This window comes from Hippopotamus amphibius, chromosome 5 (genome assembly GCF_030028045.1).
Source record: "Hippopotamus amphibius kiboko isolate mHipAmp2 chromosome 5, mHipAmp2.hap2, whole genome shotgun sequence".
In the NCBI taxonomy this organism is placed as follows: domain Eukaryota; kingdom Metazoa; phylum Chordata; class Mammalia; order Artiodactyla; family Hippopotamidae; genus Hippopotamus; species Hippopotamus amphibius.
The window spans coordinates 69,774,588-69,789,936 of record NC_080190.1 but is presented as its reverse complement, the minus strand read 5'-3'; the positions used below and the strand labels follow the sequence as shown (position 1 = coordinate 69,789,936).

The following is a 15,349-nucleotide window of genomic DNA, read 5'->3' as shown; positions in this document are numbered from 1 at the left end:
TAGTATTAAAGCCTAGATTAGGATATCTTTAGTTGCATACACCTGGTTTTAATAACATCCACATTTTCTGTCCTAATAGACCCAAAGAACCAAAACAAAAACTTTCAACTACTTTTTGTGTAGACTCTTCCATCATTAGGCCTGGCTTGTTTATTTGGTAGTAATATGCAAAATACTAATATTAAAGATATTATAATGGTATGGGAAGAAAGTTATGACAAAAAATGCTATAGGGTTTTTGTCTGATTAAGTGTTGTTTTCCGGTATGTGACATATAAGTGAAAATGATATATAAATATAAATTTCTCAAGTTGCAGACATTTTTCTAGTTGACTTAAAAAGAATTATTAAAATAATATTCAAGTTACCATCTTTTAACTAGATGCCCCTAAATTTTCTGATCAAGTCAAACAGAAATATTTCTGACTTTCCAAACGGAAAAATGGCTGTTTGATACCTAAATATGCAATAGGCAGACTGTCTTAACAAAAGACAGGCTGACAAAAGAAAGTACAGATTTTATTCAGCTTGATATTCTGGCACTTGGTTTGCTGACCTAGAGAATTACTTACAATGATAGTGAAACAGGCTGGCAGCTCTGCAATGAGTTCACTGAAGAAGGGTAAATATTACCAGGAAAAGTCTCGATCTCACTGCGCTAATTCTGCCGCTATACAGAAATGTGTGTCCATGGGAACCACAATCCCTAGCATGGAAGTGTTCATTTGACACCAAAAAAGATAAGAATGTTTTCTGGAATAGAAAAAAACAAGAGAGAATGCCATTGAGATTTAAAATTAATAATTTTAACTAGAATGTTATAGAATGTATCAATCAATTGATATGTGGAATGGACTCCTAAGGGCATGAGAGATGAGAGAAAGAGACTTCTGGTGCATGGGCTAAGAGGAAAGGACATTATTTGGGGGTAACTGACTTGGATGAGCAGGTCTGACTGCATCATTCTGGTAGCAAACTGTTAGCAGTTAATAGGAAGATACCAAGCTCAGCGATGGTGAGATGAAAAGACCACCCTGAAAGTGAAGGTATAGGAAGCCACTGGAAATACTTTGTCTATTGTCAGACATTAGTCTTTTCAGCCACTCTTTAAATTTGAGGGGCACTAATTATTAGGTTTGAGGCCCAAATTGGGCACTTAACTCTGTGTTCACAATTTTAACTATCTTGCTTTAATGGGACTTCAAAACTGACCTCCTTTGAAACTGTTAAGTGTGCAAGAATGTCATCCTGTAGAAGTGGGCCTTTCTGTAGATTTGTGGGAGTACTTACCCCTCATGCAGAAAGAATTTTATGGGGAATGTATATGTTGTATTAATACTGATAAATTAAGAGATTTGCAAAGACTAGAAGGCAATTTTAAGAATACTGTATTTTCTAATACATTCAGGTTTCCTTCATGTCATAAGACAAGCAGAAAGGGAATAATTAACAAATATCCTTAGAAATTTAGTGTTTGAATTTTCTTTCCAGACTCATTCATCGAGTCCATTAGAAAGAAGATTTTAAACCATTAATTTCCACTTGTGTTAAGTAAAAGGGAAAGATTTATATTTATCGCCTTTCCTATTTGATAAAAACCTTTTAGTTTTTCTAACTAAAAAATCTTTAGTGGATTATGATTTCACATATATTTTCTAACATCATTCTGATTTCAGTCTAATGTTTGCCAGTGATGCTGGTGGCTAAACGGGATGGAACTGTCCTTCTAGGTGATGTAAACCCTCTCCTCTCTCTCAAAGATTTTTTTCCTACATAAATTAACATAAATCGATTTCACTAACAGAAATAGGTGAGTTTTGATTAGCAAGAAAAAGCAAAAGTATCATTAGAAGAAGCACCAGTCTCTGTGATGCAGTTTCAATAGGCGCATAGATGGGCCACCAAGCAATCACGCTCATTAAGAAATTTCTGTCATTCCCCTGCAGAAGGGCTTTGTTATATATACCACCTTCATACTTACTGATGAGATTAATTTAACTATGTTTTATAAGGTGAGGATTTGTTAATATATTTGCTGCTAATTTTTTTTGTAAGTATTATACTATTAGCAGGTTTGAATTAAATCCTGAAATGGTGCCCACTGCAGGAATTGAGTCAGGTGGATAGATGTCTTTCTCAGCTCTGTGCATCTTGTTCTTATTGCACCTTGATTAGTGCAGCAGACTTTATTCCTGGGACATTCTCCAAGTTTTTTTTTTTATTATGTTTTGCTTAATTATAGTTGATTGCTTTGAGCTAAGCTGGAAATCTATCTACTTTGAAGAGGAGGGCTTGTTCACATCTCATTTTGGGTAAAGAGTCATTTTTTTAAGATAGATACAGAGGTTATTTGATAATTGTATAATTTCAAGTTACTTATGTTCTTTTAGCATCCAGTGCTACATTCTAAACGCTAACCTGTGGAAAGCTGATGTAAAATCAAACAGACATTAGATTTTCTAAATGAGACTCATGATTCTTGAGCATGCGGCTTTAGGAACTAAGATATACTAGTAGTTTGGTAATTTTTAAAAAAAGCATTTTCTCAACTAAATTATAAATTCACACTTCTACCTGAAAAAGGGAGTGTCATAGACGTAACTCTTGTAATATCTGGATTCTCTAATTCCTTTCTGCACTGCCTTTTCTTTTAGGGAGTGGACTCTGTCCAGAATAATTACTGTGGGCCAGTGCATACTGCAGGACAGGGAGGAGCTTATTGTTTTCACTCTTAGAACGTTTGTATACTTAGCCCAGATAACCTAGCATTTTGGAAGAAAAATATAACACATTACAATGAAAGGTTTACATTTTCCCCATAATTTATTAATATACTGACCTAGTAAATCCCTTTCCCATACCATTTTTCTCAAGATACCATACATATCATGCTCTCAACCTTTATGCATTCTTATGTTTTACACATTCTTTTACCCAAACTGGTCCTCCTAACATCAACTGATGTTGTATGTTTAAACCTAGTCAAACTAAGATGATATTGCTGTTGAAACAATTCATTAATGGAAATGTTTTACAAAATGAAGTTGTGATTTTGGTATGGTTTTGAAAAAGTAGAATAGGAAATGCATGTTTAAAATCCTGTGAATGGGAACTCTATGTGTGAGAAAAAGTAAAACTGAAACTTAACTCTCCCAAAGAGTGTGACAAAGAAGTAGAGAGAGAGAAGAAATGCACTGGACTCTGAAACTGTTATCAAGTCCATTGCGAACTGAACTAGGGATGAGCAGAATGGCTGTAGTTATAAGAGGACTGTGATGACTTTTATTTTAAAAAATGTTATTAAAATCACTCCAGTTTCATTGCCATTAACTCTGCTTCATAGTTCAGTGGTATAATTTGCAACATTTTTTGGAGTTATATTTTGCTCAGTGCCAAAATGTTTTGCAAACTGGCCTTTTTCTGTTAATTACACTCGCAATCTGACACAAATGGAGTTTTACAGTCATGCAGAACTCCTTGCACTTCTGTTATCATAACTCACTTGGGGATATACTGAGTGCTGTTTTCCCCAGTGGATGGATGATAACTCTTCCTCCACATATGTAGTATTCTGGTGGACCTTTTTAAATCCAAAACTCAACATGCAGAACTGCTGAACACAATGGAACCCTGAAATGCACATTTGTGGCATGAAAACTTATTGTAACCTTTATAATGTTAATAAATTGTTTAATAAAAAATTAAGGTGGACCTTGAAAATCCAGAAAGTAGTTTGATTGCTCAAACTTGGCTAGTTTCTGATGGATATTAGCCCAATCAGTTGACAGTAGTTACAAATATCTAGAGATTGAATTTTTTTTTTTTTCCTGTAGAAGGAATCACACATCTGTCAGGTTACATCAGATAAAGGAAGTATGGAGATTAAATGGGAAAGTATTTTATGAAATCTTTTGTTTCCATTGAAAACCAAGTCAAAAGTTCATGTCACTGTTTTAATTCAAAATGAAAAGGGTGAGTATACTTAAGCTGTTACAGATGAACAGGACTCACTTGAATCTCCTGTGTTCATTTAGTAATGAATATAAGATAGTCTCTGTGATGGGAAAGGCTGAATGACACTTGAATGATTCCATTCATTCAGCAAACATCTATTGATTACTTATTAGGTGCTGGCCATACAGAAATGACAATGACATGATCCCAAATATATGTTGCTCATGTTGGTTAGGCTTTCAATGTTTTATATTATTTGTGGGTTAAATTCTAGGTTAGTGAACTTAAGGAACTAATCAAGTGTAAAAATAAAGCAGTGTGTTTAGCCAAGACTTTGTAATATAAACACTAGAGTAGAAGCGTGGTTTCAGTAGACATGTCTTCCTCTAAATTCACTCATGACTTGCACTGGGTGGATTTTTTTCTTTGCTGAGCCTCGTCTGACAGCTGCATAAGTTTCCTCTGGTTTCTCTCTTTTAATCAAAGGTTTTTTTGCAGGAGCCTTCATTCTCCACATCACAACTGGGTGCCGGGGCCCAGTAGGACTCTGAATTCGAATGATCTTGGTTGAGGCAATGTAAGACATTTTCACTGTTTGCACTACAGCATTCATTAAATTTTTGGCTGCTTGGATCAGGGAGGTGACACTGTCCAACTGTAGGGAGAAAAAAAAGCTATTATTTGAGAATGTAATCAGGAATTTAAAGAGATTTAATGTTACAGAAAATGAAATCTGCCACTTTGTTTTTACCCCAGAAATGAATGAGTTAATCTTCATTTTATATATCTATGTAAATTATTGCATCGATCAATTTTTAATCACTTATCTATTCATCTGATGCATAAATAGATCCATATTCTATTTTCTAAGATGATATCTAAGGTTAATTTCTTTTTCTTGGTCTTCAGTGAAATTGATTCCACATCTTATGGTCACTACTTTCTTTCTTTGTTTTTTTTTTTTAATTTATTTTTTCCTGTTGACTTGGTGTTTTTTTTTTTTTTTTTTTTTGAGGAACTTTTATTGAGATACAGTTAACATACAATAAACTCCATATATTTAGAGTGTAATATTTGGTATTCCAATCTCCCAATTCATTCCCCCCCAGCCCTCCCTGCTTTCCCCACCTGGTGTCCATATGTTTGTTCTCTACATCTGTGTCTCTATTTCTGCCTTGTAAACCAGTTGATTTGTACCATTTTTCTATATTCTGCATATATGTGTTAATATATGATGTTTTTCTCTTTCTGACTCACTTCACTCTGTATGACAGTCTCTAGGTCCATCCATGTCTCTACAAATGTCCCAGTTTCATTGCTTTTTACAGCTGAGTAATATTTCATTGTATATATTTACCACATCTTTTTTATCCATTCATCTGTTGATGGACATTTAGGTTGCTTCCATGTCCTGGCTATTGTAAATAGTGCTGTAATGAACATTGGAGTGGTCACTGCTTTCTTTGTAATGGATCTCCCTATTTCCAGGGTTAATGTTGACCCCTTCTGTAAGAGATGACTGTCTACCAGAAAAGCTATATCATGTATAAGTAACTTAAAAAGAATAACAACTGAAAATTCGTCTTCTCAGGGAATTCATAGTCTAAGACAAATATCATACACCCATATGCATAGACACATGCCTGTATACCACTCATTTTCATGAATATTTCCCCAATAATTCTACCTAAGAGTCTCTTTTTAAAAACACGTAATGCTTAAACCTATCATGCAGTATGTTCAAATAGATAAAGCCAATGCTTTTCAGTCAAATAAAGTTGGTTTAAATTCCAGGTTTGCCATTTAGTAACATAAACAAAGCATTTAACTATTTTCATCCTAGTTTCCTCAGATATTAAATAGGAAAAGAGTGCCTATTAAAGTTAAATAACATGTGATAAGAGCTTAATAGAGCGACTGCCAAATAGTCGTTATTAAATATTTCTTTTGTTTCTTGTGAAGGCTGACAAGATGGCTTAATTATAAAGATATACTAATGAAATTACTACAAGAAAACTTTTCCCACATAATTCTATTTTGTAATTGTTATGTTTTCTGGGTTGTTCACAAAAACCATCTCAGGGCAAAATGAGGTGACATTCCTAGAATCTTGCAAAATAGTTCAGAGCTAAGCCCAGTTGCCTCATTTTTATATAACTAATGCCTCTCCCGTTATTTCAGTTTGGCAGGTTGTCATCCAAGCCAACTCGTACAGGAAGATGTGCCTCTGCTGTCAGCTCTCTGTGATGTGTGCTGTCAGGGTTGAGGCTCAGACTCTAGCTCTGTAGTTACTGAAATCCATCAGCGGCTGCCTGGCCTGAGTACTCCACCTTTGCAGTTGGAAGACTCTCATCTCACATACAGTATAAATGAGCGAAGGAAAGTAGCGCAGGTTATGTGCCTGGGGCAGTGGTCTAGCTGGCTGCTTCCTCAGACGAGAATTTAATTAGCTTCGTTATATGCCAAGCCTGAAATCCTTGAAAAGGTAACACCAAAAAATATGTAGTTTGAAAGGCAGCAATACTTGGAAACTACACATCTTTAAGTCTTTTTACTTATTGAAGCCAGAAATGTAGGATCTGTACATGCGGCAGGAATGACAATTTTTTTTTTTTACAAACATTAAACAGGATTTCATGAAGCACTCACATGTATTTCAGAGAACACTTAGAACTTCTGAATCTGTACACAACTTTAAAAACACAACAACAACTAGACTTTGAACAGAATAACACTATTTATATTACTCTATGGATAAATTGCAGGCTAAAATCTGTTGTTTAATAATTAGCAATCTTCATTAAAGACATCCTAAAGCTAGTTAGAGTCTGAAAGTTGTTTCCAATCTTACCATAGGAAGAAGGAAGGTTTTCTAAATGACAAATTAACCTGAAGAGTATTGAGTGAGGATCCTTGGTAATTTTCTCTCTCAAACGTGAAACTATTTGGTTTGTTCCAAGGGCTCTGTGATACCATTAAGTCTTCCATAGAAGAAGGTCCTGGAAATCCTGTCATTCAGGATTTCACCAGGGGCTCTGGCCTTCCCACCCTAAAACTATATTCTCTTCTCCTTTTGACTTTTCAGTCTTGTCATGTATAGATTGTATTTATTTCATTTGCTTTTGATTTTTCCATACAAGTACATTTTATATATAAACCTATATATAGTCTTGAAAGGATGTCTAAGTTAAATTCATGCCTTAAAATGTGGAAACTGACTTGTCTTCTTTCCTCACTGAATCAGCAAAGCCCTGTCTATGCCATTGTGATCTCTTATGCTGGCCTCTGACAAATCTTTTCTTTTAAAATCCTAAATGACTGTAGTGGGACTTCTTCTTCAATAGACTGAGAAAAAACACAGGACAAATTATCCCCCTAGGAGAGCAGGAAAACTAGTTTTGCAGGTAGATTAGGACAGTTGCTGCAAGAATACTGTTATTTCATGAGGAAAGCTTGTAAGACATTCTGTGAGGATCTTTGAGATCCAAGAGCTATGTGCTCTAAGGTGCCTGACTTTCTGCTATTAGTCAAGTCACAGGCCACATAAGCAAAGGGCACAGACAAGACAAGCAAATGCTAGGAAATTTTGTTTGAGGCCCAAGCAGTGCCTCAGGCCTACTCATAGAGAATAACTGCACAATTTCATGTCTGCAAAAAGTATTATAAGTTCTCTTACCAGGCTTACTTTAATGAAAAATCCTCCAAGGGAAGAATTCAAAAGAATTCCCTTTGTGAAAACAGCATATTCAACGAGGATAATGCACTACTTTGGGGATCTCTGGGTTCAACTTCTTGAACAAAGTTTTCTGAATATCACAAATGTACCTGTGAGAATGTTATTTTACTGTAAAGGCCTGGTAGAGTAAACCAATCAGACTATAAAACTCAGGTCCCAAAATTCTCTTACTATTACAAATCACTTTCATTACCTGAAACGTCTTCTAGGCAAATGTAACTTGAGATGTTTGCCATAAAAGGAAGTATTTTTCCTAACATCTGATAACACTCTTCTCTGATGCAGAAGTGTTCTTGATCAAGGTATCAACTGAGAAACAAAATGGCTTGTAAGTCCCTCAAACCTCCTAAGGTTACACGTAAATATTTGCATGCAAGTACATACAAGCAGCTTCCTGTTGCCTCCTTCCCATAAGAGTGGTTGAGGTTACAAACAAAAATTATCAAAGAGGGTTTTGACCTAAATTAAAGGCCTCTAATCTACATAAATTGGAAGTCTGTTCATCTACCATAGTAAATAGGAAAATAGCCACCCTTTCTATGGTAGTAACTTGGGCTTATTCTTACAGCACTAATGTGGTTTCAAAATAACTGAACTTACTGGTCTATTAATGTCACAATAAGTTTCTCAATATTTCTGTGTCCAAAAGTAAATTGGACATACTTCATAAGTTTTGTCTTTTTTTTTTTGAGGATCTGCATGAATATAGAGATTATGTTCAGTGTTAGCTCTTACTTTAACTGCAAGATGTATTTTGCAAATAATCCAAATTAAGACTTCCTGAATATAGTCCTCAATATTTTCATTCTATAGGAATCTTAGTTCATTTTATTGTCTCTTTTGTGCTTTGCAGTACGTATGCTGTGATTTCAGTGAAGCTGCAGTACACATCTGTCCAGGGCGAAAAGTGTTTTCAGACAAAAAGGCTTGGTCCTACTTAGACATGTGTCTACAAGCCTTTGCTGTGGAAAAGGAGTTTAACAACAATAAAAGGTATGTTCTTTTTCCTCATAAAATGTCAAAATGTTGTCCATGTGACTAGTGTACATAAAACGTCTGGATGTTTTTACAGAACCCAAAGTGAAATACCTGTGACATAAGTCCTTAACAATTACATCAAGGTGGAATGTTTGCTGGGAAATCTTTGTTCAAATCTCACTGTAATTATTGGCAGTTAAGAGGAACAACCAAGAAAGATATGCTAGTTACTCCTTCTTTTAATTTTGTAAGTTCCTCATCAGTGTTATGTCAGAATGCCAGAATGTCTCATACTATACTATTCTAACTTCCCACTTTCTGGATACAAGACCTTTGTCAGAAATGTGTTCTGCATGGGGTTGCTAAGCTGCACTCCCACTGATGTGGATCCCATCCCCTTGCACCTGGGCTATCACCTGGGGGAAAGCATAGATGGCTCCCCAACCCCTGTGTGAGTTGCCATGGCAACTACTGCTGCTGGGACTCCTATGGAGAGAAAAGCCTGATGTTGCCTGGAAAAATATATTTCCTGTCCTATATAACCTTCTAGGTAAGCTGGTGCCAAGGGTAGCCTATGATATTCTCGTGAGTCTCAATGTTTACCTGAACTTAAAGACCCCTGGTGGATGTTGCACCTGCACAGAAGCAATACTTGAAAGGCAAATGTGTGTGGTTTGGCTCCAAGTATAATAACAGCTTATAATAATTGCTAATATCTATTGTGTGCTTCCTATGTTTTGGTGCTGTTCTAAACAGTTGACATAAATTAACTCACAGTAATCCTATGAGGTAAGTACTATTGTTACCTCCATTTTAAAGATGAAGAGACAAAGGAACTAGAAGGTTTGTCAGCTTTCTCAAGGTGACACAGCTATTAAATGGTAGAGCTGGAATTTGAGCCAAGGCAGTCTTGTTCAAGTACCTAGTACTTTTACCCATTACACAACCCTGCCTTTCAGTAATATGTCACTTCCAATGTGTATTTATTTTCAGATATTGTATAGCTGAAGAAATTGCACTAACATTAATACAATGTCTAAAATTTTTAAAAATGACTATCCAATAACTACTTTTAGAAAGGTTATAGAATTTTTGCATGTATGTTGGTACTAAGAAAAACGAGGGTATCTTACTTGCCAAGGTATTTTGTTAGGATGGTGGTTTGATAATGTTTATACTCCATCATTTTCCAAGCAGCATTTTTTTGAAATAGCAAATAGAAATACTCAGTCATCCTCATAAGCTCCAAACAGTTTAAAGACTTTCAGATTAAGGATATTTTCTAACAAACCATTTTTAAATGTTAAAATGTAGATCTCAGTACACAAATCAACAAGGCAAAGGTAAACCATAAACAAATCATATTATAGCTTCTAGGACGTGGAATTGTGTAACATTTACTTCATCTTTAAAATGTGTCACAGTGTAAATACAGAGCAAACTTTTCTCTGATTCTCAAATAAAATTAATTTGTTTGCCTTGGTTTTGCAATAGAAACCAGGATTTGGTCCCCTGACATCGGAGTTTCTATTTAACCCTTAGTTTTAAAGTGCTCAGTGAAACTATTAGGAAGCAAGTTTAGCATAGGTAATGTTAAAAGGTATCATGTATCTGTGTTGGTAGATTACAAATGACAGCTTAAATAGTTCTTAAAAACAAACATTGTTATAGTCTTTCTAACTCACAATTGATCTAATAATGACAGTTGTACACCTTGGGAAATATGTAAATATACATTTGTTAGCAAAACTGCATCATCTAATGCAATGCTTTTAGTATCCACCCTAAACTTTTCCTGAGGACCTACTTTTATCCAATTAGGATACTTGCTTAACACATTCTTTTGTTTCTGAACAGATTTTTAGAAGAATGGCCTGTATTAAAAACATTCTCCTTTTTAAGATGCATTCAAAAATGCTAAAGAGCCAGGCTGGCTTAATGAGAAAATCAAATAAGGGGCTTTGTTAAGGCTAGTCAAAATGGAGTTATATATCCAAATTGAAACTGTCGAGCTTATAATTAAATTGAAAAGGTGGTGCCTTCTTTGACTATGAAGGGTTATTCCAATGGGCCACTGATAGGATTCATCTTGTAAATCTGTCCTTTGTCAACTCTCCATTAGACCATGACAACAGAAAAGGACAACTTATGTTGAAAGGGGGAAAATCAATGCATGGAATAACTAAAGAAATTTAACACTACTGAGAGGGCCAGACATGAAATGAAATATGACATTTATTCAGTTGTAATATTGTCCTGTCAAAAAGCATCTTGAAATCTTATTGTTTTCTAAAGCACACATTCCAGGCCAAAAACACTTTATGTCATCTTAAAAGGAAATAATAAAACACATAACACCAATTCAGGTGGCTACTCAGAATGCTTTTTAATTCTATTTGAAATGACCTATTATAAAAATACAATTGGTAATATTAATGATTAAGCTATCCTTTAATCATGTTGGCTTAAATGCAAATGATTAGCTGAAGAACTAATTTTCTATAACAATTATACCCCAGCTACTAGTCACACAGATTTAGAAAAATTAGTATATTCTTTACTAAGTAGTGCTAGCAGGAGGGGCTGGGTTTGGCATGGTTCTCTCACCATCTGTGTTTCAACCTGGGCTTTTTTTCTTTCCAGCATCAGGCAGCACTCTGACATCTGCCCTTTTCACAGACATCTACTGATAATACTCAATCTGACATCTTGATGATGTTGCAAGAACTCTGTGCTGAGAGTAAGAAAGCACTGTGGTTAGTCCTAGATCCTACACTCATCTTTTGTATGACCATAGGTAAGGAAAATCTAGGTTGTGTGAAGCTAAAACTTCAAATAGCATCAGTTTTCCAATCTATGCATCGACTTCTATTTCATAGACCTTTTAACATTCCTCAGTACTATTCTTCAACCTGCCTTGATCATCATCATTCTACCATTTTAATCCCTCTAGTTGCAATAGTAAACATCTCTTAGCTTGCTTCTCTCTGCTACAAACATCCAGTAGAAGACAAGTGTCCATGTTCCCAGGACTGATCCACAGGTTACTCTTTCTTAGAGAATCCCCTCATTGGCCAAATGGGTTTCTAGATAAATTGATGGCCACCAACCTGAAGCTTACAGACAATGCTTTTGTGTCTTTAGCCAATTATTGCACCTATTCTACCCAAACACTACTTCAAACTTCGACTCTAATCAAACCTCTGGCACCTCACATTCTCACTTGTTCTCCAGATTACTTCACTTAAAATATAAAACAAACAAAAAAGCACACAACAACAAAATAGTAACAAAAACAGAAGCAAAATGAAATTGCCTGAACTTGTCCTTAATTCTTGTCCATTTTTATTAAAAAGAAAGTTCTCTCTTTTCCCCTCTATAATCAGTACTTCTAATTATACCCTAGATTCTATTCCTTCTCTGTCTTCTTGGAGATTTTGCATAATTACTGATTATGATATGATTATGATCATGATACATTTAAAGCTTTTATAAAATATTGGCTATATTCCCTGTCCTGTACATTACATCCTGATCTTAATTACTCATACATAGCAGTTTGTACCTCTTAATCCCATACGCCTGTCTTGTGTCTCCCCACTGTTAATCACTAGTTTATTCTCTGTATCTGTGAGTCTGTTTCTGTTTTGTTATATTCCCATTTGTAGTATTTCTAGATTCCACATATACGTGAAAAATATAGTGTTTCTTTCTCTGTCTGATTTACTTCACTAAGCATAATATCATACAGGTCCATTTTGCAAATGGCAAAATTTAATTCTTTTTTATGGCTGAGTAATGTTCTGTTTTCCTTATATAAACACGCACTCACACACACAGGCATGAGCACACACATACCACATCTGCTTTATCCATTTATCTTTTGATAGACATTTATTTTACTTTCATATCTTGGCTACTGTGACTAATGCTGCTATGAACATTGGGCTGTATATATCTTTTCAAATGAATGTTTTCATTTTCTTTGGATATATACCCAGGAGTGGAACTGCTGGATCATGTGGTAGTTCTATTTTTAAGTTTTTGAGGAGCCTCCATACTGTTTTCCATAAACCAATTTACATTCCCAATAACATTGAACTAGAGTTCCCTTTGTCTACATCCTCACCAAGATTTTTCATTTATTGTCTTTTTGATGATAGCCATTCTAACCAGTGTGAGGTGATATCTCATTGTGGTCTTGATTTTCATTTCCCTAATGATTAGTAATGTTGAACATCTTTTCATGTGCCTGCTTGCCATTGGTATATCGTCTTTGTACAAATATCTATTCAGATCTTCTGCCCATTTTTTAATATGGATTGTTTGTTTTTTGGCTACTGAGTTGTATGAGCTGTTTATATGTTTTGGAAATTAACCCCTTATTTGACATATCATTTGCAGATATCGTCTCCAATTCGGTGGGTTGTGTTTTCGTTTTATTGATGGTTTCCTTTACTGTGCAAAAGCTTTTAAGTTTCATTAGGTCCCATTTGTTTAAATGCTTTTGTTTATCTTGCCTGAGGACACAGATCCAAAAAAAAAAATATGGCTAAGGTTTATGTCAAAAATATAATGCCTATATTTTGTTTTAGGACTTTTATGGTTTCAGGTCTTATGTATATAGGTGTGTGATCCATTTTGAATTTATTTTTCTATATGGTGTGATAAAATGTAATTTCATACATTTTTAAAATGTTTATTTTATATTGGAGTATAGTTGATTTACAGTGTTGTTAGTTTCAGGTGTACAGCAAAGTGATTCAGTTATACATATACATATATCTATTCTTTTCTAGATTCTTTTTCCATATAGGTCATTACAGAGTATTGAGTAGAGTTCCCTGTGCTACACAGTAGGTCCTTGTTGATTATCTATTTTATGTATAGTAGTGTGTATATGTTAATCCTAAACTCCTAATTTCCCCCCCCCCCACCTTTCCCATTTGGTAACCATAAATTTGTTTTCTAAGTCTGTGACTCTGTTTCTGTTTTTGTAATTTCATTCTTTTACATGTAGCTGTTGGGTTTTTCCAGCATCACTTCTTTAAGAGACTATATTTCCCTGTTGTATATTTTTGCCTCCTTTGTCATGGAATAATTGACCATAAGTGTGTGAGTTTATTTCTGGGCTCTCTATTCTGTTCCGTTGATCTATGTGTCTGTTTTTATGCCAGTACCATACTGTTTTGACTTCTGTAGCTTTGTATCATAGTCTGAAGTCAGGAAGCATGATAATTTGAAGCTTTATTCTTTTATCTCAAGATTGCTTTGGCTATTTGAGATCTTCTGTAGTTCCAAATAAATTTCAGGATAATTTGTTCTAGCTCTGTGAAAAATGTTGCAGGTATTTTGATAGGCATTGTGTTAAATCTGTAGATTGCTTTGGGTAGTATGGAAATTTTTAACAATACTAATTTTTCTAATCCATAAACATGGGATATTTCCATTTATTTGTATCATCTTCAGTTTCTTTCATCAATGTCTTACAGTTTTCAGAGTACAGATCTTTCACCTCCTTGGTTAAATTTATTCCTGAGTATTTTATCCTTTTTGATGTGGGATTGTTTTCTTGACTTCTCTTTCAGATGGCTCATTGTTTAATATACAGAAATCTGTTGATTATATTACAATCTGGTATCCTACAACTTTACTGAAATCACTTTTTATTTTTTTTGCCCTAATAGCTTTTTGGTGGAGACTTTAGGGTTTTCTATGTATCATGTCATCTGCAAATATGACACTTTTATTTTTCCCTTCCAATTTGGATGGTTTTTTTTTTTTTTTTTTTTTTCTTCTCTGCTGTGGCCAGGACTTCAATACTATGTTGAATAAAAGTGGTGAGAGTATGCATCCTAGTCTTGTTCCTGATCTTAGAGGAAATGCTTTCAGTTTTTCACCACTGAGTAGCTGTGGGTTTATCATAAATGGCCTTTATTATGTTGAGGTATGTCACTCTCTACCCACTTTGTAGAGAGTTTTTACCATGAATGGATGTAGAATTTTGTCAAAAGCTTTTTATGCATCTTGTGATTTTTTATGCTTCCATTTGTTAATGTGGTATATCACATTTATTTGTGGATATTGAACCATCCTTGCATCCTTAGAATAAATCCCCCTTGATCATGGTGTATGGTCCTTTTAATATATTGTTGGATTTGATTTGCTAATATTTTATTGAGGATTTTTGCATTATGTTTATCAGTGATATTGGCCTGGAATTTTCTTTTTTGTGATACCTTTGTCTGTTTTTGATTTCAAGGTAATGCTGTACTCATAGAATGAGTTTGAAAGCATTCCTTCCTCTACAATTTTTTTGAATGGTATGAGAAGGATGGGTGTTAACTCTTTAAAAGTTTGGTAGAATTCACTTGTGAAGTCATATGGTCCTGGATTTTGTTTGTTGGGATTTTTTTTTTTTCTGATTCCATTTCATTACTGGTGATTGTTGTGTTCATATTTCCTATTTCTTCCTGATTCAGTTTTGTGAGATTGTACATGTCTAGGAATTTGTCTATTTCTTCTAGGTTGTCCATTTTATTGGCATATAGTTGTTCTTAGTGATTTCAGATGATCCTCTGTATTTCTGTGGTGTTGGTCATAACTTCTCCTTTTCCATTTCTGGTTTTTATTGATTTGTACCCTCACTCTTTTTTTCTTGATGAGTCTAATTAAAGGTTT

The 15,349-nt window shown here is 34.7% G+C and overlaps 1 protein-coding gene across 1 annotated transcript in view; it reads right to left on the bottom strand.

Annotated features, from left to right (window-relative positions):
* Positions 1-3,893: 3,893 nt before the first annotated feature.
* The window catches only part of CTNNA3 (catenin alpha 3), a 1,725,716-nt gene continuing 1,714,260 nt past the window's right edge, over positions 3,894-15,349 (bottom strand). Inside the window, exon 18 of the mRNA XM_057737480.1 lies at positions 3,894-4,609. Within this exon, the coding sequence (XP_057593463.1) occupies positions 4,322-4,609 (288 nt within the window). The 3' untranslated portion in view covers positions 3,894-4,321. The remainder of the gene's footprint in view (positions 4,610-15,349) is intronic.